General features: G+C 45.4%; 1 protein-coding gene across 2 annotated transcripts in view; it reads right to left on the bottom strand.

Moving 5' to 3' along the window:
* Positions 1–25,446, bottom strand: part of LOC144799440 (uncharacterized) — a 121,707-nt gene that overhangs the window by 19,699 nt on the left and 76,562 nt on the right. The window contains exon 8 of one of the 2 annotated variants that reach the window (XM_078670742.1): positions 12,615–12,854. The exons of the other annotated variant lie outside the window; for it this stretch is intronic. Coding sequence (XP_078526868.1) covers positions 12,615–12,854 — 240 coding nt within the window. The remainder of the gene's footprint in view (positions 1–12,614; positions 12,855–25,446) is intronic. 2 annotated transcript variants of the gene reach the window in all.

Genomic DNA, 25,446 nt, shown 5'->3' with positions numbered 1-25,446 from the left:
AGCCATCAGAACCACCATTGCACCAATCTGGCATTTATAAAGCCATCACAACTAGCATTGCACCAATCTGGCATTTATAAAGCCATCACAACCAGCATTGCACCAATCCAGCATTTATAAATCCATCACAACCAGCATTGCACCAATCTGGCATTTATAAAGCCATCACAACCAGCATTGCACCAATCCGGCATTTATAAAGCCATCACAACCAGCATTGCACCAATCTGGCATTTATAAAGCCATCACAACCAGCATTGCACCAATCTGGCATTTATAAAGCCATCACAACCAGCATTGCAGCAATCCGGCATTTATAAAGCCATCACAACCAGCATTGCACCAATCCGGCATTTATAAAGCCATCACAACCAACATTGCACCAATCCAGCATTCATAAAGCCATCTCAACCAGCATTGCACCAATCTGGCAGTTATAAAGCCATCACAACCAGCGTTTCACCAATACGGCATTTATAAACCCATCACAACCAGCACCACCACCAATCCGGCATTTATAAATCCATCACAACCAGCATTGCACCAATCTGGCATTCATAAAGCCATCACAACCAGCATTGCACCAATCTAGCATTTATAAAGCCATCACAACCAGCATTGTACCAAACTGGCATTTATAAAGCCATCACAACCAGCATTGCACCAATCTAGCATTCACAAAGCCATCTCAACCAGCATTGCACCAATCTGGCAGTTATAAAGCCATCACAACCAGCATCGCCACCGGTGGACACCATCTCTGGGGGCTCTTAGAACACCCACAAGCAGGACACCATCAGTGTGGTGACAAAGAAGTATATAAAAGAAAAGAACAAGACACCAGGCCTTTTCAATTCACGCCCTGAGGATCTGCAACAACATCCCTATATCCATCAAGATCGCCCCAATTTAGAAACTTGTTGAAGTTTCAGCGCTCCGTCCATCATCTCCCTGTGTTTCCTTTGTTTGCCCTAAGTTGGCAGGGTATGCCCAGACGTGGGTCTCTTGCTCACTTTGCCACTGGATTCAAGCAAGCCTGGGTGATGAAGGGTGAGGCCCAAAAACCGGTCCTCGGAAGCTTGTTTCTGGTCCAGGGAAGGCATGGCTTGGCAGCTCAGTCTGGACTGTTCCCATGAGGCACAGGGTCAAGACTGATTTGCATATGGCTGGGTATGAACTGGGGTGGCAAAGTGAGCTAAAGAATGATGTTGGATTCAACCCAGATCTGTGACTGGGGGTGAGTGTCTGAAAAGTTTCAGCACTACATCCATCATCTCCTTGTGTTTGCTCAGCTCTTTAAAAAAACAAGCATTTGCAATGCAATAGGTCTCGCATTAGGAAAGTTTGAGCTATTGGTCTTGTAAATGACACATTTTTTATTTATGTGTTGGTTTTGAAAATAGCGAAATTAATAGCTTTGCCATTTACAATGCCAATACTTTAAACTTTTGCAAATATGACACCTATAGCATTTGTAATGCAACATGTTTTGTATTTACGTGACTTAGATGTATTGATATTACAAATAACAATAGCTTTTAATTTTTTCAAATAATTAATACTTAAATAAAAGTTATTGTAATTTATAATGGCAATAACAAAGTTTTGTAAATAACTTTTGTGAAGATTATGTTCAGTGTATTTTAGTGTGATGAAAATCCAAGAACAGTGGTGAAATATTAACATTTTTTGTGACATTTGTAATAAAGCTTGAAACATTGAAAGAACATATTTGAACCAGTTGTTGTTGAATGGTTGCACAGATTGATGCTGTGGTGGTGTGGAGTGATGTTGTGGTGGCGACGATGCTGTGACGTTCAGTGATGCTGTAGTAGCGCATAGTGATGTTGTGGTGCCCCCGAGTGATGCTGTGGAGCCCCTGAGTGATGCTGTGGTCGTGCGATACAGTGAGGGCCATAGATAGCTAGAGGGAGGGCCAAAGATAGAGTGAGAGCGATAGATAAATAGAGTGAGGGCGATAGATAGATAGATAAATAGAGTGAGGGCGATAGATAGATAGATAAATAGAGTGAGGGCGATAGATAGATAAATAGAGTGAGGGCGATAGATAGATAGATAAATAGAGTGAGGGCGATAGATAGATAGATAAATAGAGTGAGGGCGATAGATAGCTAAATAGAGCGACGGTGGTAGAAAGATAGACAGAGTGAGGGTGATCGATAGAGTGAGTGCAATAGACAGAGTGAGGGCGGAACGAGCGATAGGAGGTCAGGAGAGCGAAAAGGAAAATGAAAGTAAAAGAGGGAGGGCAGACTGGAACGAGAGAGAAAGGAGGGGTGAATGGAGTAGAAATGGAATGTGGGACCAGGGAGGGAGGACATAAAATGAATAAAATAGGAAGGTAATAGGGTGGGGAAGGCAACAGCCTAGGACAGAGAGAATGTTGGGAGGAAGGGGATGGTGCAGAAGAGGGGAGAAAGGGGGAGTAGAGGGACGGAGGGGTAGAAACAGAATGTTAGAATGAGGGATGATAGAAGAGGCAAAAAGAAAGGAGGACGGATAGAGAGGCGGAGGGAGAAGGATTGTTGTAGAGATTATCGATGAGAAGAAACAACGGAATGTGAGAAGATGGAGGGGGGGTTGGAGAGAAGTATATAGAGAGAGAGATGGCAAACAAGGAGGGAAGAGGGTCTGTGGTGAAAGATAGAGAAATGGGAGAAGCAGGAAGTAGAAAGGGTTTGGTAGCAAGGGGGAGGGTAGGAAAAGAATAATAGATGAAGGTAGAAGGGCTGACAGGGAACAAGATATGTAAAAGGACTTTCTCTTTGATGGTGTCAGTCATGAGGAGGATAGTGATTCCCATCCCAGGGATTAGCCATCCAATCACAAAAGGAGCAAAACATAAACAACAACAAAACAGTCAACCTCTGCAAATGTGAGCGGTGAGAAGTTAAAGAGTAATCACAGTGAGAAGCATTTAAAAAAAAATCTGCCAAAAATATCCAAAAACGTCAAAGAAAGCATTCTTATAAGGACGCCCTTCCATTCTCTAGTCGTATGGTGTAAAATCTGAGCAGCTGATCATCAAGGGGTGAGTGGGCTCTTAGTTTTTGCACCCCGCAAACATGAACTACGGAGAATCCCCTACCTGAATGATGGGGAAATAATGTAATCATGTCAATCTATGAAATAGTAAATCCTGCAAAGTAATGTAGCAGGAAGTTATTTTGCACCGGACAGGACCGAGGCTCTGTTAAGACACCAGTAGGTACACACGTAGGGCACCAGTAGTATGCGGGTACACACAGTTTGTAGCAACAAGGCTAGTAGCACCAATGAGAGTCACAAGCTAAAAGCCACCAACAGAGGCAACCGCCCTACCTACTGACCAGGCGCAAACGCTGACGATCCTGAACTCTCACCAGCTGCTTAGTGGGGAGGAATGTTTAAACTTTTCTCAAAGTGTGGCTATTATTTCTCTCATGTGTAGCTGTAGTTAAGTCCACTGTACATGCGAAGGAGCCAGCTGCAAAGGGAGTGCAAGCTCAACCGCTTTTTGGCTCTTTGTAGAACAACAGACCGCTTATGCCCAGAAAAGTCAATTGCGTTAGAAAACACTCCTCACACCTGTACTGGTAAAAGGTAAAAGACTCAGAAAACCGCAACAACCCTACTCTGCTTTCTTCAGATAACAGCTCTTTAATGAGTTCTCAAAATCTGACCAACGCAAAAGTCCTAAGCTGGACGCCGCAAGTAAACGTGCAACCTAACAGCACTATTGTATTTTATTAATCGGAGTAAAGATGTGCGAGACTTTGGTGGCACCTACCAGCTGCTCCCACGGGACGGCGGGCTCACGGGCATTCCGAAAGAAAAGAGGAAATGTTGAAAAAACAGGCTGCTGGTGCCATCTGCTGGGCAAACAAACCACATTACATTCGGAAAAATCGTATAGAATTCAGTTCGGCAACAGCAGTGATGCAATTTAGATTGGTCTGCTTAAGCTCTCCGTGGTTAGCGAAAATAGGGGCGCAGTACCCGATCTTTATTATTTTTGATTTGGAAAGTAAACAGACTAGAATTACTTTTCTTGTTAGAGCTTTCACCGGGAGTTGGTGGATGCCAGGCAGTAACAGGCCCAGTATCCATATTTGCTGTTGCCTTTTCTCCTCACTGACCAGGGGTCGAGAAGAGTATTTGAAATAGACATATAGATTTATTTGTACGATTTTTTAAAATCACAACAGTGATCTCAAAGGTTAACAAGGCAATGTGACAACGAGGCGTGGAACGCAGGAGAGAGAGGCGGGCTCTACTTTGATAGGCAGGAGCCTGCGAAGTTCCGGGAGATTTCCCGCCTCAGTAGCAGGCTAGCGGTGACGTAGCTCGTCCGAAGCGCGGCACCTTGGAAGCAGAGGGAGCCCAGAAGAAAGCAGGGATTCCGGGAGTGCTGGGGTTAAAGAGCCCGGTGAGGGGGGGGGAGAGGGGTGTGTCTGCGCATGTGTGGGTGTAGCTGTGTGTGTGCGCGTGTAGCTGTGCGTGTGTATATGTGTGGCTGTGTGTCTGTTAGCTGTGCGTGTGTATATGTGGGGCTGCGTGTCTGTGTGCGCGCTTCCTGATGCATTGTGCCTGCGTGTCTGCGTGAGTGTATGTGTGTGCATGCGTGAGTGTGGCTGTGAGTGTGTGTTTGCGCACTTTAGGAAATCTGAGGCAGGAGATGGGCACGGCGCCGGCCTGGACATGCGCGTCCACAGACACCAATCGCCGTGCGTGGCCGACCCCTGTCTCAGATTCCCAGGAGACGGGCAACATTAGTTGTCGAGCTGGACGCAATGCTTCGCATTGCTTTCTCCAGCTCGACCTAAAAAACTATATCACAAGCAGCAACAGTACCGCTATGCTCCCAGAAACCAGCTAGCACTCTGTTCACTTGTGTGAATTGTTGCATTTGACCGTTCACATCCCTCTGCTGCCATTTTAACAAGGTTTAGGTTATAGAAATATCACTTACATCATATTCCTTTCTGTTTTTATCCATATTTATTATTTCCTTTGTCATCAGTACAGAGCCCTCTTTTTTATGCTATTAGAAAAAATGATGTCACAACTAGTCCTTTTGCATATTTATTTATATAAAAATGTACAATTACACTTGGATATTATACAACCTCATTGAGCACCACATTTTATTTTGCAGTTCCGTTAAACAAGATGATGTTTATTTTTTAGACCGCGCTCTGAAGCATTACGCTGTGCCATTGGAGTTGTCCCTAAAATACAGCAAGCCACCATAAGCGCCAGTGTTGGCAATTAAGTGCCGGCGCAGAGCACCGGAAACCATCAGCTCAAATTAAGCACGGATACAAACATTGTCCGCCGAGGTAGATTTCAGTACTCGGAAATGGAGAAGTTGGCAGGCGCGTGTGTAATAGAACGCATTAAAATAAACGTCATTAAAGTGTGCAAGAGTTCACTGGTTCTTGCACCAAGTGATAAAGAACACACAAACCATGATGTTCCAGCACAAGACCGAGCAGGTGAGTGAGCTACAGTCTCATTACAGACAGTGTAAGATGAATAACCATTCACAGGCTGCATGCAGGGCCCGCTACTGCAACGCATGAAACAGGAGCAAACAGCAAACCCACCCACCCAAGGCAATCACATCATTGATGAAGTTGCAATACATGATCTTCCATTTCATTGGTGGTTCACCTTGTTCATCCAATAACTGGGGTGCAGGAATGTGTATGTTGGTGGCTCTGATGAACACACTTCCTTGGTCTGACTGCAGCCCTACAGAGCAGTGCATGCCCACCAATACTAAAGAAATATTGGAAGACAGCTGTGGAAAGTTGACTTAAAAGCTTTTTTCTGGTGTCCCATCATGCATCCTATTCGCCGCATTACAGACCAGGCAAGCCGGCTAATGAAACGTGAGTACCCTCCTATGGTGTTGTTACACCCCCTTCCCTTGCCTGTCTTTTCGTTGTACTGGCACATACAAAGAACGATGGCCAGCCATCATGCATCTTACAGGTTTTTGTCCTGTTCATTAATAACAAAACAGAGTCAGTAACATGGTTGCCCCGCCAATTTTTTCTCTCCTCCCTAACACTATCAAAGAACGAACAGCTCTCGCTTGTCAATGATCTCTCAGCTTGCGGGGGCAGCCACGGGCTGGGTCAACAACCAAAAGTAAACTAATCAAATACACGAGACAGACACGAAGAATATAGTTACACACGGCCCATTCTTCTTCCTTCCAGCTGCACACATATACCATTGTGGAACATCACCGCCCTTGTGTTGAACCAAGGAGCACACAATGCCTCGTTCTCTTTACCTTTCAGACAAAATGACCCTGTGACAATGCCTCAGTTCTCTGTCCCCAGATACTAGTAACTCTGTAACTTGTTGCCACAGTCACCCTGATGCCATATGTTTGTCTATATCTAACAAATGTGATTCAAGTTATCCTTTAAACGAAACCAAGCCTGCTATGTCTTCTGTATGATTGTATCACGGATAATTAAATCATGCTCGGGAAACTCCTTCCTTTGATTGTGAAAGTAATGTATATAAGTGCTGTCATGTTTCAAGTAAAGCAGACTACTCCTGAACCCGCTTGGTGAAGGAGCTCTCCCTTAACTCGAGTTCTGGAATAAAGCCCTTTGACTCGAACACCACGGACTCTGCTCCTCATTTTATGTATTGCCCTTTGGTATCTATAGAAATTCCGGCAGTGTAAATAATTTATTTACCACATTAATTGGCGCCTGAACAGGAACACTCCCTCTTCCCCACGCGCCGGCGATGTAGGTCCGGTCCCTGTCCCTTCCATACTTTCGACGGACTTCAAGTGCACAACAGCGGGGTGTTCCCGCTAACTCCCTCGGGACGAGGAGGAGACGGACTGCGACTGATCATCCACACGAGGCGGTGGAGAAGACAGCGGAGTGTCCCGACCCGGAGCCCGACCAGTGAGAGCGTCGAGTCCGAGGTCTTTGGAGCCCCGATATTCCTGCGCAAGCGTCAAGAGTCCGATGACAAGGTCCTCAAGTTTTGCTTTTCGGTGAGTACAACTGGGAATGTATAAAGACGGGTTCCATTTGGGAACACGGTAAAGACGAGTCTCATTCGTGGGACCGGTATGGTTGCACTGTATTTTAGTATACAAGATATTTTGTGTATGTTTCGAGTTTAAAAATAATTGAACAATTTAAAAAAAATATGCCTCTGTTTTCAAAATTATGTAAGATAAGCACCAAAAAGAGAATACTAGAGGAACCGGTTAAAGTCCCGCCTAGAGACACGCCCGGACATTTCATGTATAACAAACATGGACTGGGGGCCATATGGTTTTTAGACCTCTGGGTAGACTATACAAAGAATTTAGAAACGATGTATAAGTGGCCTGCCACAGGTACATGGGACATGGAATGCATCATGAGAGTGGAGGAAGAGTTATGGAAAAGAAAGGTGAGGCCCTAACAGACAGAAGCCATTGAATTATGGCTGAAAGAGGCACAGACGAGGGCCCAGAAGGAACTTGGGAAAGTTGAGAAAAGTAAGAGAATGTCGGAACAGGCCAAAGAAAAGAAACTACAGGAGGAAGGCGAGAAAGTCTTAGCTGAACAGGCAGACAGAGAGAGAGGTGCCCTTGTTACTGGCATTTATCCCGTTCTTTCAGAAGAAATTATAGAAAGTCCCCCTAAAACAACAGTGAAAATAGCTCCCACCGTCCCCGACAACTTTCTCGCGGCCATCTGTCAGAACCACCCCCGCTTATGTTAACTCACCTAGGACACGTCCACCTACATATGCGCCTGAGCTAGTAGCCAGTGGTCCCGCCACCGATTTGGGAGTGCCCGGGAACGGGACTGAGGATAAGGATGATGTCCCGCCTCTTGAGTGCTCTTATGACCCCGAGCCTGGTAATGGCCCAATGGCCACGATATCAGAGAGGTTAAGACAAGCCCTTGGTCAACTCCAAAAGGTCCCTGGTATAGCAAAACATTTGGATGGAGTTTATGAATTTATACGAACGGGGGAAGGTCCGGATACTCTGGCCCAGGTCATGAAGAACAGAAAAGTTCCTATCAGGGGACTACTCTTACGGTTCATCATAAATTGCTTGATCCGGGAACTAGACCCCGGTAATGGGAACGTAGACTCCGAATTAATAGACCTTAGTGACCAAATACACAGGGGGGCACATGATCTGGGCCATCAGATCGACAAGGTGACTAAACGATTGGTTAAGAAAATTGTCGCTATTCGCTCTGAGAAAGTTACACAGGAAGACAACTCAGAAGAAGATGAGGGACCGACACTAGGTAGGATGAATTTTCTGGGTGTAGCGCGGCACTGTCATGGCTCCAAGTGCCGACCCTCGCGAATGTCTCAAAAGATTAAAAGACTAGATCCTTCCCCCGAGGACTTTTTCCAGTCCACGGAAAGAGCCTTGGATGAATGGATTGACGATGAGCCTCCTCTTACCCAACAAGAAAAAGAATTGGCCCGGTCTGCCACCCATTGGATATCACAGCACCGGCTATATGGCCCAGATATAGTAGCACAGATGTTTCTGGCTCTTCCCCAAACAGAACAGCGTCTAGCAGGTATCTATGTGGTCCAACACCTGGCTACCTTATATGAGAATAAATCCCATCGACCAAATAAGCTATACAAATTGTTACAAGGAGTAGTGACAGGTAGATGGATGTCTCGGGGACCGGAATTGATCAATACCATTCTGGACCTGCGCCTCCGTTACCACCAATTTATCTCAGACACATCAGATCATGAAACTTATAGGATAGGCCAATACCCCTTGCGAGAAGTCCACTCTATACCGGAGCCAGATGGCACCTTGCGACGAATACATGTGTATACTCCCCTCACCAAGTTAGAAATATTGGAAATGAAAAAAATGGTGCCCTCACACGAAAAAGATCCTGGAGGATTTCATAGAGAATTGAAAGACATCCTCCAAATGGGTAGTTTCACATATTCAGATATAATAATACTCCTTAAAGTAATTTTACCTACAGGTATATTCGACAAACTAAAGGAAAAGGACTGGGAGGTGGGTGGTAAAAAGATTACGTGGGCTGCCCTAGAAAAAGAAGAGGCCGACAGAAAGCCAGGTGAAGGTCTGGGTGAACGCGTAAAGGAGTTGCCCAGTCTCCTCATACAGGTCTTGCCCCTATTATTAACAACAAAAAAGGAAGATTGGGATGCCATTTCTGCCTGTAAACAGAAGCCAGATGAGGATACGGGTGATTATTACACCAACATTGTATAGTTTTAGACATCCTGCTAGCCGACCGTAGTGGTGTGTGTAAGGTTATAGGGTCCAGCTGCTGTGTATTTATTCCAGATAACGCACCATCAGTTTACTCTGCTATTTCTCGCCTTCATGTACTATCCGATAAATTGAATATGGACACCGGCACATGGTCCCTGACCGGCTGGTTATGGGGCCTCCTGTCTACCTGGGGATGGAAGGCACTAACTGTCTTAGGCCTCATTTTGGCCACGATCTTCACTTGTTGCCTCTGTATCCAGTGTGGTCCTGCTCTTTGTGGGCTGTGTGCCACTACATGTACTCCTCGTCCACGAAACAGAGGAAAGAAAAATGAGATGATCATGTTACACGGACAAGTGTACAACTTAATGAACATAGAAATTGACTAAGAATTTCTGCAATAGAGTTTACTATGGGACAAGGAGGAAATGTTGAAAGTTGACTTAAAAGCTTTTTTCTGGTGTCCCATCATGCACCCTATTCGCCACATTACAGACCAGGCAAGCCGGCTAATGAAACGTGAGTACCCTCCTATGGTGTTGTTACACCCCCCTGCCTTGCCTGTCTTTTAGTTGTACTGGCACATACAAAGAACGATGGCCAGCCATCATGCATCTTACAGGTTTTTGTCCTGTCCATTAATAACAAAACAGAGTCAGTAAGATGGTTGCCCCGCCAATTTTTTCTCTCCTCCCTAACACTATCAAAGAACGAACAGCTCTCGCTTGTCAATGATCTCTCAGCTTGCGGGGGCAGCCACGGGCTGGGTCAACAACCAAAAGTAAACTAATCAAATACACGAGACAGACACGAAGAATATAGTTACACACGGCCCATTCTTCTTCCTTCCAGCTGCACACATATACCATTGTGGAACATCACCGCCCTTGTGTTGAAGTAAGGAGCACACAATGCCTCGTTCTCTTTACCTTTCAGATAAAATGACCCTGTGACAATGCCTCAGTTCTCTGTCCCCAGATACTAGTAACTCTGTAACTTGTTGCTACAATCACCCTGATGCCATATGTTTGTCTATGTCTAACAAATGTGATTCAAGTTATCCTTTAAACGAAACCAAGCCTGCTATGTCTTCTGTATGATTGTATCACGGATAATTAAATCATGCTCGGGAAACTCCTTCCTTTGATTGTGAAAGTAATGTATATAAGTGCTGTCATGTTTCAAGTAAAGCAGACTACTCCTGAACCCGCTTGGTGAAGGAGCTCTCCCTTAACTCGAGTTCTGGAATAAAGCCATTTGACTCGAACACCACGGACTCTGCTCCTCATTTTATGTATTGCCCTTTGGTATCTATAGAAATTCCGGCAGTGTAAATAATTTATTTACCACACAGCAAGTACACAGGTTTTTTCAAAGGTTTCCCAAAAGATCTGATAATCAAAGTAGGGTATATTGCGCCCCAGGGCTGGTTGGTTGCAGTACTCGCGTGCTTCGTGAAGCACACAGAGTTGCTGCACGCATACTGGCATTTTCTCTTGCCACTGTGGCCCCCCTGTGGCATGCTTACATTTTTTTTAACTATGTGCATGCAGGCAGTGAGGAGGCAACTTGCTGCACCATCCTTCTTACACACTCCAACAGCAAACGTGCCCATTGCAGATGTTGTGACACTCATTTCTTTCGGTTGATTCTGCATCCCCTCCTGCAAGTCCACACGTGTGCAAGACAATGCAGACCTCCAGTGTTGCTCAGCAGTGTGGGACTGACTGCAGTCATATGTAGGCCATTGTTGCTAGCCTGGACCAGTCGTGCAGCAGTGTACTGGGTGGCCACTCACACCAAGCATCGCGTTCACCTCAAAAGTCCAAGTGCCACTTGCATAGCTGCCACCACAGCGAGATCAGTGGCATGCGCTTAGACTTCTGCACAGACTTCAGCAGGTTGATGACAGAGCACAGAAATACCACAGGTGTCGGAGTTCTTCCAGATGGTTCAGAACCACTTTGTCACCAGATGAAAAAACTGAGACTAAACATTGTAATTAATAACAGAGTTTACTAATCAAAGCCCTTACCAACCCCTTTTCCCAACAGTTTCACAGTTTCTCGCAGCGCCTGCACACAGTAGTACTGCACCCTTAACTTCCACTGGAAGAACAACATGTGGCAGAGAAGGCCATCTCACTTGGACGGACATATGGATCCCGCTTGAAACCTGGTCCTAAGTAAAGCTGCCCTGATTTCTGATTAACAACCTCTGTTAGAGGAATAGTGACTGTTGTCAAAAGTTTGTAAGGTACTTTAATTGTATATGGTTATGACCTCTTCTATGACATCTGCAAAAGGTATTAGTACTGACATGTTAAAGGTGTTCAAATATGCACATCAGTTATGTTAGGCAGCTTGCGAAATTGTGCCCCTGCAGCACTGAAAATAATATCACCTGAAGCAGGTCTGTCAGCAGATGTCTGGGCAGGAAGGGGCCAAATAGTCTTGGGGCAGAAAATGCTGGTCGCTCAGTGCAACAAATAAGTTATTTACCTGTAACTACAGTTCTCATTCTTTGGAATCTTTCACAGATTCACATTTTGGTGAATAATGTAAGCGTGTTACTCTGTGAAGGATACCAAAGCTCCAGATCAGAGTCGTGATCAGAAGAATCTGGGTCTTTAACTTTCGACTCTGCTTTGAGAGGGTCTGCTGAGGTGCGCGTTCACCTACACACTGCATTCTGGAACTAAGACAGAACTGTGGGATGTGAAGCCCAAGCTCTCCGTCTAACCATGGCGAATACGACAGAAAATGTTGAGTTGTCAATACAGATACTGCCCAACTGAGCGATGGCGAATTCAAACCACCAACGAACAGAAGGCTACTGACCAGACCGGTTTGTGATGTTCTTGCAGGTAAACAGACCAGGTAAGTCAGAAGTCACTCTTTACTTCCTGATATTTACGTCTGAGATGGTCATCTGTTGTTGGTATGCGTTTTCATGTGTTTGATAAGGTTTCCCTTGAGGCTGAACCTCCTGTCACACTCACAACACTGATGTGGACGCTCTTGCGTGTGGGTTCGATGGTGTCGAATGAGAACACCCGTCTGAGTGAAGCTTTTTCCACATATACTGCAACAATAAGGTCTTAATCCGGAGTGAGTTCTCTTGTGCACAATAAGATGCTCCTTCCTACTGAAGCTCTTGTCACATTCAGTGCACTGGTACGGTCTTATGCCTGTATGTATTCTTTTGTGTTTAATTAGATTTCCCTTCCTGTTAAAACTTTTATCACATTCAGTACACGGGTATAGTCCACCATTGAGTTGTGCTTCTGGCTGGGATGAAATTTGGTCTGTGTGTTTCGGCGCGCTCCCCCACTCATTACCTTCTTCTGAACTCCGTGCATACGGGGATTCCTGGTATGCATTAAAGGGAGCTGCACTACTGAAACCACTTTCACAAAGCAATCTTTGTTCTCCTCCCAACTGTGGGCCGATATCTGGCTGCATTTGGAGATCATAGCTTGCCGCATTCTCAGGGCCAAGAAAAAACTTTGTGCCGTCTCTTCTTGGCACGTTTTTTTCTGAGTTTTCTGCTTTCATGTTTCTAGTCTTTATTTTATCACCTGTTGAATTAAAACAGAAGTGAAATGATTAATGCTCTGTATGTGATTGCTAATGTTAAGCACACTACAGAATCATCGTTAAAAAGTGTTTTATGTCCACATTTTTAAATTCTGCATATTAAAAATATATAGAATTTTTTTAATAAAAAATATAACCTGTGCCATACAATCCAGTTGATTACTCCACTTACATTTTGACACCTTCACAAAACTACTCCGAGCTGCAGCCCCAATCATTTAGAATCTAGTTTCACAAAGAGTACAATATTCTTGGTACAGCAGGAGTCATCGAGAGACAGCCACCACAAGGGGGATGCTTTGTCTGTTGAGCTCGGGGTTTGCTGCCTCATTTAGAGGTTCATTAAGGGTTGAAACGTCGACGATAAGAATAGGTGTCCCGGCCTAGTGTCTGACATACCTGCGTCCAAGGAATAAGGACACATGCTTGAACATACAAACTAAGGATATACGGATGCCCCATTGAGTTATCTTTTCTGTGTTTGTTGATGTCGAGTGTCTTATCTTCTAGAATGTGTTCTATGTAATGTACCTTGTATATGGCACTTATGTATGTAACCATATATCTTCTGTACCAGTCCTGTGTTTCCACGATATTCGTTGATGTATTGTTTTACACGACATATGAATTCTAATATATCGCGCACAGTTTAAATACTTAGTGTCATTCTCATTTTACTGTCTGTGTGGTTATCAATGTTGACTTTGCACCATTGGTTGGTTCTCCTAGGTGATCCGGATAAATTTAAACTCTTTGAAGGAATTGCACGCTTATTGACAGAACCCTCTGTTAGTATATACTGTCATTTAGAGGTAGGCAGAGCCGCAGCTGGTCCCATCGTCCAAAGCTTTGACACATGACTCTTCCCCTATATGGATGTCAATGTCGTTGGAAGTTCGGCTCTATACAGGGAGGTCCTTCTGACACATTTTCCCCATTTGAGACTGCGAGGGATAGCCTAGCAGCGCAAAACCCCTGCTACATTTCTAAAATGAACTTGGCAAAAGCCTCCCTGTTGCATACAATAACTAACCAGGATATGTGCTTTAAGTTTTCACAATATATTGATTCTTATTGCTTGTCAAAAGTTCTTTTGTGAATAGAATTCCTATTTTTTCATGAAAATCTTCCAATTTTAATATCTTCTGTGTCTCCTTAACAGGAACTGGTCATTGAGGTAGGAAGGCCCACACCTTTTTACCATGGTCATATAAGTGTTCCAAACCTAGACAGGTTATAGGTATACCTGAGAAGGAAAATGATAATTACCCTGTAAGTATCTATTCGTCGTGTGTAGCGCCATAGACTCATGTGCTTAGCATTATCCTGCCATCTATTCTTGAGCTTGGACGAATACAAGTTGTTTTTCTTCAAAGAAGTCTTTGAGTCACGAGGTATAGTGACCACTCCTCTGGTGTATATTCCGCGTGTTGCTTGCCTCCTTAGTTAGATTGTTTTGGCTCATCGTTGAGGGTTAGGAAAAGGAGAAATAAAGTGACAGAATAACAAAACATGCGTAAAATTGTGAGTGTAAATTATGTTTCTAAGTAATGCAACCAAAAACTTCCGGGGAGGAGGGTGGGTGCATATGAATCTATGGAACTACACGCTACAAATAGATGCTTACAGGCGAAGTAACATATTCCATTCGTAGTATGTGTTGGCCGTAGATACATACGCTTAGCATTGAATGTAAAGCAGGGCTCCCCTTGCTGTGGCCAGTGATTGGTTGAAGTACTTGTTTAAAATAATGTTTTAAGTACAGCTTGACCCACTCTTGCTTTTTGATGAGTGAATACATCAACACAGTAGGTCCGTGCTGGGACACTGGGGGTGAAAAAGGTTTATTGCGTCTTTGGGCCAGCAAGTGATTTCACTCATGACTCGACTTCAAACTCTAAGCCTCCCAAATCTAATATCCCCTTATTACTTTCCTCAGTGGCTTGTTTTGTGAGTAGTGTTTAATAAAAGTATGTTGGTTATTCCATGTAGCTGCTTTGTAAATATTCTCTATAGGGATATGTTCCAGGAAAGCCATAATGGCTCCTTGTTTACGGGTGGAATGAGCTTGCGGTGGTATGGTAAGCACCCTTTTGGCTTTTTGATATCATGTCTGAATACATCTGACTATTCCTCTAGCAATTCCTACTTTGGACATTGGTGCCTCCATGTGAGGTTTGTTAAAAGCAACAAAAAACTGTTGTGCCTTTCGAAAAGATTTTGTCCTATAAATGTAGAAAATGATAGACCTTTTAACATTTAATGTATGCAGAGCCTGCTCTGCTACTGTGTTTGGGTTAGGATAAGACCGCTTCAAGTAGACATTTTTGATTAGTTCGTAGAATTAATTGGTTTGGGTAACTTTCAAAGAAAGGTTCTTGTAGAGCGAGTGCCCATAATTCACGTATCCTGAGAAGTGATTGCCACTAGAAAGGCAACTTTCCAAGTTAGAAATTGGAGTTGCCATGAATGAAGTGGTTTGAATGGTGGCCCATGGTTTAGGTTCCAGGCTGGGGCTGGTGGAGGGCTGGATAACTCTTATAAGTCCTTCCATGAAGGCTTTGATTACGGATATTTTGAACAGGGACATATATTGCCTGTTTTGCATGTAGGCAGCTAGTGCTGCTAGGTGTAATCTGATAGATGTGAAGGCAAGCCCTGCTTGCTGCAGATGGAAGAGATAGCCTATCATGTCCTGTACTGTGGGTGATAAAGGCTGACTTTGTTTATAGGTACAAAAATTTACACTTTGTTTCCATTTTGCAGCATTACACTTTTTTGTTGTAAACCTACGGCTTGTGTAAGGATATACATACATTCTTGTGTTCATTTTAAATGCCAAAATTCTAGGATTTCGGGAGCCAAATAGCTAGATTGAGTTGTGTGGGATTGGGGTGCATCACTCCTCCTTGAACTTGGATTGGTAGGTGTGGCCAAAGAGCCAGTTTCTCGTGTGGTACTTAAAATAATTGAAGTAGGATTGTGAACCATGCCTGTAGCGCTCATGTTTGTGGTAAGTTCTGAACTACATATAGAATGAGTGGAAGAGGAGGAAAAGTGTCAGCAAATGCTCCTGACCAATTCACCCATAGGGTATTGCCTTGGATTGGGGGTGGAGGAATCTGCAGGCAAAGTTTTGGCATTTGGTGTTGAGGTGATTTCCCACTCGTGCACCTGCTGATGTGTCCCTGCTGAGCATATCTGCTCGTTCTCCACCCCTGGTACGTATTCAGCTAGGAGGTGAATTTTGTGATGGACTGCCAGTGCCAGATGTACTCTGATAGAAGGGATAGCTGTGAGAGGCGTGTCCTGCTATATTTTTTAATATAATGCCTTACAGTCATACAGTCTATTCGTATTAGTGAAACGTTCTGGTGTCGGAGATTGTGCAAAGCTTAGAGGGCTAGCTGAACTGCTTGTAGCTCTAGATGGTTGAAATGGAGATGCATTTGAGCTCTTGCCCATAGACCGTGAACTCTGAGGTCTTGCATATGTGAAGGGATGCGCCTGTAGTAATGGTGATTTGCAGAATTAAGGCTTTGAAGGGCCGGCCTTGCAACACGTTGTTGCTGTTCCACCACTGCTGAGAGCTAAGGGTGGCTGGCCCCACCAACACTAGATCGATTAGATGCCCCTCCTCTCGAGACCATTGAGATTGCAGAGTGCGTTGAATTGAATTGAAATTGGATTTATAATGCGCAGCTAATGCCCGAAGGCGTCTTGGCGACACATATGTAGACGAGCGTGTGCTACTATGGCTATGCAGGAAGACATCATGACTAAAAGCCCTATCAGTCATTCTACTGTGAGATGACCTTGTGGATGAGGAGGTACATATTTTCTGTGAACTGTTTCACTCTTTCTGGACTGGGATATGCTTTGGCTGTAACTAAATTGAGAGTTGCACCTAGGAAAGGTTGAATTTGCAATGGTTGCAGGGGAGAATTCTGTGTGTTCAGCGTAAACCCAAGTTTGTTCAGAAGGCTGATAACCTCTTGAGGACACTGTTGGTAACTTGGGGGTTTGATGAGCCAATTGTCGAATGACGGGAAAATGTGAATTTCCTCTCTTCTGAGATGAACAGCCACTACGCACTTTGTGAAAAGCCGTGGAGCTGTAGTGACCCCGAAGGGTCCCGCTCTGAAATTATACTGTTGCCCATTTAAATGAAAGCATACATAACGGCGGTGTGTTGGATGAATGGGGATATGGAAGTGTACATCTTTGAGGTCTAATGTGATCATGAAATCTCCTTGCTGTAACAGTGGTATTACATCTTGTGGTGCAACCATGTGAAAGTGTTCTGAGGAGATATACCTGTTGAGTGGCCAGAGATCTAGGATAGGTGTTCATGTTTAGTCCCTTTTTGAAAAAGGGAAAATAAAGGGAGTTTACTCCATGCGCCTGACGTTGTAAGGGTGCTATGTCTATTGCCTCTTGTTGAAGGAGAGAAAGAACCTCGTCCTGTAAAAGTGTAAGATGTTCCTTTGGCATATTTTGTGGTTTTGGTGGAATTGTGGGTGGTGTTGGAGTTCTAAACAATACCTGTCTTTGATTATGGATACCCCCATTGGTCCGTGGTGATGTCCTACCATAGTGGATAGAAATGTTTTAACCTTCCCTCTACTGGTGTTGTATGTGGTTGGGGGAGGTGTAGTTCGTCACTGTTTTGGAGGGGTGGAGGTTGTGGTAGTGGCTGCACGGCCTCTACATTTATCTTAAAAAATTGTTTCATAGAAAGATCTTGTAAATCCCCTGGTAAATCGACTCCGATAGGAGTCGTGCGGTTTATTGCCACTGCCAGAGTTGGTGGAGGAACCGCCTCAGGTTGCACCACTGTATTGACCCGTAAGAAATGAACCACAGTGCTGATATGTTTGTAGGGCCCGCATTGCATTCGCGGTTTCAGTGTCCTTTTTTAACTTAACTAGCATTTCATCCACATGAGGATCAAATAGGTTTTGCCCATCAAAAGGTCAATTGAGCAGGCGTTGCTGGTTTGAACCCAGAGACTCTGATCTTGCATGGTGAGGATACTGGTGTTAAGTTTGGGGGCGTTTGTGTCTGAGGCGTCTAAGGGCATTAGATCTAGGATTGCCTTCTCCTGCCAATTGTGTTGCACGTTGTCTATATTGATCAGGGAGGAGTTGCAGCAAGTTCCTGCATTTCAACCCGATTGTATTCAAAGGGCAGCCCCACAGGAGGGTGAGGGTTTGGATGGGTAGACACTTGGAATGGATCACCCAGCAGATCAGTATCATAAATATCCCATGGGTCAGGGGCAGTTTGGGGATCTCCCAGTGGGTCCGTGAATATTGGATCCCTCTGGTTGATCATCACCAGCAGGTGATTGATTTGGTGAAAAAAGTGAATGCTCAGAAGGCAAGTGTTCTGGAGAGGGTGTATGCTTTGGCCTTGAAGGTACAGTAGTAGGTGAAGATGGAATAAGAGGTGAAGGAATAGGAGGAGGAGAAGGAGGGAAACAAATAGGACTTGTGCTTCTGTCCTTCCTTTTCTTCTTTGGTTGATGGGTTGGTTGAGGTCCAGCAATGCCCTCCTCAAATGATTTTTTCTTTTATGAAGCACAAGAGAAACAGGCGGTTTGGCTCAGTGCCTAGTTCCTCAGTGTCTGGGTGTACAAAGAGAGTACGTTGCTAGTTTGTCTTACAAGCGCTAAAGAATGGGCTGCAATTGTTTTTGCTGTGGCTCTGTGCTACTTTTAGTGTTTTCCGACGCTGAAGATGTGGAAGACGTAGAATAGCCTTGTGCTCTGGTTGCAGTCTTTTGAATGTGTGGTTTTATTGGCAACAGCTTATGCACCAGTTTCGATACCGAAGGCTTTGTAGTTCGACCTTCTTTCGATTCAAAGGATTTTTTCGGATCCGATGTACATTGATTTGGCTCAATGATTTGGTCCTTCCGGAATTTCGGATGTGCCGATGTGGTTTGTTTCAGTGCCGAAACAAACTTTAATGCTTAATATTTTTCGACAAAAGTCAAAGGCTTTCCGGATGGAGTGCATTTGTGTTTGTGGTCCTGGTGATGGAGACCTCAATGACCCGAAGGCAGTGGCGCTCTGAAAGCCTGTTTGGGTGGTTTGGTAGGTGTTTGGACAGCTTTCGCAGAGGTACTGATGTGCCCCTGTATGGAATGGGGCTCGGAGTCTGTTCGGCAGTATTTGTATTAGGCATAGCTACCTGTGGGCCTCCCAGCACTTTCACAACTATTGAATAACAGCTCTGGGGTGTAGTTACTCCCTCAACAGCTAGGTCTTGAGAGCTTTACGGAAGGGGAGTTACTGCTCCAAGACGCAGAGTTTGAGAGGGAGGGAGTTCCAAAGTTTGGGCACCAGGTAGGATGTAGAGCAGCCTCCTCAGTGCGATTCCTTAATCCTGGGAATCAGCAGTGAATCCGCCGAGGCTGATCTCAAAGACCTGCTGGACACATAAAGGGATGCCCTCTATTGTAATGGCCCAATGGATGATGCAGAGGGACTTGAACTGGACGTGACGCACCACTGGAAGCCAGTGAAGATGCTTGAAGGATTTGACAACTGATTACCACTAGGAGGTATTGGAGAGACGTCACACTGCCGCGTTCAGCACTGCCTGCAGTTTTTTGATTGCATAACACAGGGATCCAAGGTATAAGGCATTATCATATTCTAAGCACGCCATCACCAGAGCCTGGACAATGATTCTTCTGGCTGTAGGAGGGGGAGCTTTAGCACTTTCCTCAATAATCTCAAGCCCTTTATTGGATCTGTGGGTGTTGGCAACTTGCTTAGACAATCTGGGATCGACCTCTGGGCTCCACTTCGATAGTCACTTCCTAACAACAGGAATTCTGTTTTGTCCTTGTTAAGTTTTAGTTTGCAGCCGGCCTTCAAGCTGGCCACTTCCTGGAGGCATAGCATTAAAGATCGATGTTTGTTAGTCTGATCAGGGAAGATGGACAGAACCAGCTGGGTGTCATCGGCATGGGAGACCAATGACAGTCCAAACGACTGCACAATATTTGCACAAGGGAACAGGTACAGATTAAAAAGTGTGGGGCTAAGGGAAGATCCCTGGGGAATTTTTGCTACTCATTGGAGTAAGATAGGCCTAACCAAGAGAAGCAAAAATTCTGTAAAAACATGTCAATAAGACTCTTTCAACACTGGAGCATTGGGTGAGCTCCTTGTTGGAGGACATGGATGGGAGCTGAGGAGTCTGAGCTGTTCCCACTGCAGCCAGCAGTATCTGCACGTCTGTCTTCTGTTTCTTGACTGGGCTCTGGTAACTGATCCCTGAAGGTATCCGGTGCATCTTCTGTGGTTGTGTGGCCCAACGACGCTCCCTCTGATGCTGAAGTGTTTTCTTCAAGCAGAACCCCAAACATGCCTCGCATAAGGTCTCTTCATGCTCCTGTGACATAGAGTGCACACTTCGTCTTGGCCTTGCCAGGTGTACTTAGCGTGGCAATTAGGGCAAAAGCTGAAGGGCGTGTCTTTCATTCCTCGTGGAAGTAGTCCTGTAGAATGGAGATGAAGAAGTTGTGGAACGCCGGGCCAGAGCCAGGTGGGCGCTGTGAAGTGATCGATAACACCCGCTGCCGTTGTTCAATTCAATTCAATTCAATTCAATTCTTTAATGCTTAAGTTAATTAAAACCATAACAATGTCATAATGCAAATAAGGTATCAATGGTTTAACAACAAATAAATGATTTAAAATATATATATAAATAAAAAAGGACATGTTACTTATTTTACGCTGCCGTCGTTCAGAAATGAAATGTGTTTGATTCCAAGCATCTGCAAAGGCCTCGGTGAGAATGAAGCTTCGGTCTCGGAGCTGCTATATCGAAGTCCGAACGTGGAAAAAAACAATCCAACAAAGGAACCAAGCAGCATGCGCAATACACACCGAAGGAGGAGTCACTATAGCTCGTGACTCAGACTTCTTCAAAGAAAAATAACCTGTAATCGTCCGAGCCCAACACTTGGATAATGCTAAACATATATATCTACGGCCAACACATGCTACAAATATAAACAATGCCATCAATCTACAACCCTCAGCAGCACGGAGAAACTGTAAAAACATCCAGATATAATGATTTCATATAAGATGCATTGCATGGCACCCCACACATTTAAAAAGGCCACTTAATAAACTAAGGGGTATTCAAAAACATCACAATTCTGACACCTTCAAAGACGCAAATCACTGCTGGTGGATGCACTGCGAAGAAAACGGCCGAATCACAGGTCAGAGGAGCGAACCCACACCCCTCCTCTTGTCTCCTTATCACCATCCCACATGAATCCACATCTCAGAGCCATTTAACAATTTAGAAACGTTTCCCTTCAAGGGCTTTCCCCAATCATTCTCTCTGACAAGCCTTACAGACTTGTGGTGTGACTATGAAAGCCGCCATGTGGCCTCTGTTCAGTCTACAACTCACTTCTGTAACACTTAAGCATCAAGCAGGGAATACTTTTTTTTCTTACAGTGGCTAAATTCGGTCAGGTTTTTAAATAAAATGTGGGTGCCAGTAATTTTATTTTACTTTTAATTCAAAGCGTTGTGTTACCATTCTTGGTTGTTGGTAAATACTCTTTGAATTATTACATTCAATTTTTTTAATAAACTCAATAAACAAACCAACTTATCTTACTACTATAAACAAGGCACATTGGCATAAGATTTCATAAATGTTTTTATGATGGCCTTCACTTGGATCGGATCGTGAAATATCAACCCTATACTGCATATGATACTCAACGGGGATCCGGGGGCATCCAGCTATATGATGCAGGAACAAAGGCTGCCAATTAACCAAGAAGAGATTCAAGTTTCACTGCTCCGATTGGCTTATGACTGTGGTAGATAACCAAGTTACAAAACTGTCTATGCCATGGGGTATGAAAATCGTCTCAAAATGATTCAATAGAAATTAGATTTAGGGGAGAGGAGTTGGCCTAACGGCTAGAGCGGTCGACCTGGAATCTGGGGAACAAGGTTCAAGTCTCTGCAATGATGGTGAACATCCTGTGATTCTGGGCAAATCACTTAATCTCCAGTGCCTAACATAAATTAATGTGTCCTCATGTAACTCCGTAAAATAATCAGTGTCCAGACAAGGGCATTCCACAAATATAGAACAATATTAACATCTCTGTTTCTTTCTAAAATTTTCTGCACATCGTTCTTCAGGCGGCCTTCTGTTTTTAAGATGAAAGAAGCCTCCATCAGAAATGACTGCTATGACCCGCGAAGATCGCTCCCTCACTCAATCCTCAACGCCACATTCCCCCACACACTTTAACAGCAAATCATTTCTCTCGACTTGCAAATGTACTCAAGAACAACTGATGCCTTTCCATTTCCTTGGATGTACCTTCCGTTAGTTACTTTGTGACGCAATGTATTACGCCCAGAAGGGACCTTACTTTATGGAGGTGGAATTGATAGAATCTAAAAACAGCGCAAATTCTAGATTTGGGTCCAGGTGGAATGTACTCCGTGTAGCTCTGAGGCTCCTCCCCAGCTCAAAGAATCCATCGACATGATTACATCCATACTTAGATGGAACGTAGAGCGACTAAAATCGTTGGGGGATAGCGCATGGAGAGAATTTACAGAAAGATTTGAGATCTGTCGTTTTCAAAAGACTTGGGCCAAGCAGAATGCTTTTAGAAGATCTTCTGTATTCCAGCAGTATATTTATTTCCCAGGCGGGTTAATGGTGTGGTTAATAATCCCTCTGTTGTCCTTCAAATGAGAGTTACCAACTGATTCTCCAGATATCCAGGGTTTAATACTTAGCACTTCTCCAAGGTTGTTCCTTATCTTAATTAACATTTACACTAGAAGAGTTAGACATCAGAGTTAATCTCCCAATCTTAATCTACTTGACAATTTAGTGACCCTCCACTATGCTATTGTTTGCTGGTGACTTCAACTTAACCTTTGAGCCTACTGCTATTATGCAGAACCAAACAATTGAAGAAGACACACTCCGGGGAGTATACGTTTGCCCCTTATAAATTCAGGGAAACCCGCAGAGGTTTTTAAATGGTTGACTTGTCTCTCTTGTTTGAAATGGGATCCCTGGCTGGCCAGGGCTTTCGCCAAAGTCAGTCAGAGACCACCACTCCCAAGTCAGGGCAAGGGAGTTACACGCCAAGATAACCCCTGCTCACCCTCTAGGTAACGTGGCGCGAGCAGCAAGGCTAAACTTGGAGGCGATGTAAGTTAAGTATTTGCGCATGCACCCCATCAACAACACCCAAAGGCCCACCACAAAGGAAACTCCACACCAGGTTATATAAAAATAGCCTTTGTATTACACCAAAACACATTAGATAAAACACACACTTTACAATGTGCCAGAGGCACGGGCAGAATTTACAGGGGATATTTACAAGACAGGGCCACTTGGACCACTGTCAGGAATAGCACTTTCTGACCGTAGAATACAATACTTGTAGGCCTAGAACTTAGAACATAGGGCCTATCGATCACTTAAAACATAACAGAAAATCACTGTAGCACAAAATAGCACCCAATCAGTAACTACTGGTAACCAGGACCTCACTAGCACCACTTGTACTAGGAAGAAAACAACCACCTAAGTATCACAATACCTGTAGGGGTGTAAGAACATAACACATGATGCAATGCATACATTCAGAGGTGCAGCGCAGGAGAACACATGATGAATAATCTACCCATTCAGAGGAGTAAGAGAAACGCATGACGCATCAACACACGTTCAGCGGTGTAAGGAACAAGGCACATGATGCATCCACAACACATTCAGAGGTGCAGGAAACACATGATGAATAATCTACCCATTCAGAGGTGTAAGGACAAGCAACTATGCAACACAGTCACGTAAACCACAACCTGTGGCAGTCCCAATGTCAGGGTCCTAAACGGTGCAACTGCCCACGAAGTGCTGGGCAGTTGAAGGAACGTTGGTGGGGATACGTTGGAGCCTTCCAGGGCTCAAGAACATTAATGGGGCCAATGTGGGAGCCTCGCTGGACTCTTTAAACAAATGTGGCCTCTGAGAACCTCACAGGCTCTGTAGAAATGAAATGTCCCCCTGAGCCTCTCGGGGCTCTCAACAAAAAGATGTAGCCTCACTGGGCGGTGGGGTCCCTCACGGGGGACCCGGGAACACTGGGGGTGCCCTGAGCCTCTCTAGGCTGTAGGCACAATTGCGGGCATCGTTGGAGTCCCCCCCCCTGGGGACTCGAGAACAAAGGAATGCCCCCTTGAGCCTCGTGGGCTCTTAAAACAATGGAGGTGCCTTAAGGAGCCTCTCAGGCTCTGATCCAATATGCCCCCATGAGCCTCTCCTGGGCTCAAAAAGCAGAATGGCACCTCAGAGCCTCTCGGGCTCGTGGCTCAAGGTGGGGGGTTAGGCGGAGTCCCTCTCGGGGGACTCGGCATCACTCGAGGCCTCACGGGCCTCACTGGACAAGGGTCTCGCTCTGGAGGGGAGGGGCGGGCCAATGTGCCCCGACGCCCCCCTCCCTTCCGCACACACTCACCGGGTCTCTGGTGCTTGGCGGCGGCTCTCCTCCTCCACCGGGGCTCCCTCCTGGTCCTGGGAGCCCCGCGACATCCGGCGGCTGCTTCCTGGCGGGCCCGGGGCTCTCCCCAGCTCACGGGAGCCCCGGGCGGCCATCACTCGGCTTCTTTCTCCTGCCGGTGGCGGCAGGCGGGACTTCCGGTTGGGGCCGCGCCGGGATTGGCCGGCTGCCCAACTGCTTCCGGGTTGTCGCAGGCAGAGCGGCGGCCCGGCAGTAGACAGCAGCAAATGCCGGGTGGGCACCGGCTCTCCTTTTAAATAACTGGCACGAGGTGGCACTCCAGCGGGGCAATTCCGGGTGGGCACCGGCTTTAAAATAACAATAAAGCGAGGTGGGCACTCGTAAAATAAATACCGAGCGCAGCAGAACTCCACAAATGCCGGGTGGGCACCGGCTTGGCAAACAAAGCGCTCTCAGCGCGCTGTGGCAGAAAGGAAGCGCTCCCAAGCGCTTAGTAGACAATCCAGCGCTCCCAGGCGCTAGAAGGGCAAGACACAGCGCAGCGCTCCACAGCGCTAGGGCAACGAACAAGCGCTCCCAGGCGCTTTAGGGAAGTCCATAGTCCAGAAAGAGTCCTTCAGGAGTCCAGGGGCTGGGCAGGGCCCAGGGGAGGCAAGCCTTCCCCCCGGGCCCAAGCAGCAGCAGGCCCCTGGCAGATTCAAGCAGCAAACAAGAACATTTTTCAAGAGGTTACAGCCTCTTTTTATACAGAGCAACCCTTTGTCTAAAGGTGCAGGGTGGGGGAAGAACCAGTCGCAGCTGGTCTGGGAGTACTGTTGATGGCTCAACCACCCTCTCTATTCACTGGCTGGGCTAGGGTCACCAGACACACCACAGGGGGGCGGAGCCAGCATTGAGTGGGGAAAACCCAGCCCATCCAGGACACAGGTACACTCCTCCCACACATCACTCATGCTAACCTCCCACTCACCACCGGGCAGACCCATCCAGACTTCCTGGAGCCTGGCATGCCAGCCAATC

The sequence above is a fragment of the Lissotriton helveticus genome, chromosome 12 (genome assembly GCF_964261635.1).
Source record: "Lissotriton helveticus chromosome 12, aLisHel1.1, whole genome shotgun sequence".
Classification (NCBI taxonomy): domain Eukaryota; kingdom Metazoa; phylum Chordata; class Amphibia; order Caudata; family Salamandridae; genus Lissotriton; species Lissotriton helveticus.
This window is presented reverse-complemented; position numbering and strand designations above follow the sequence as displayed.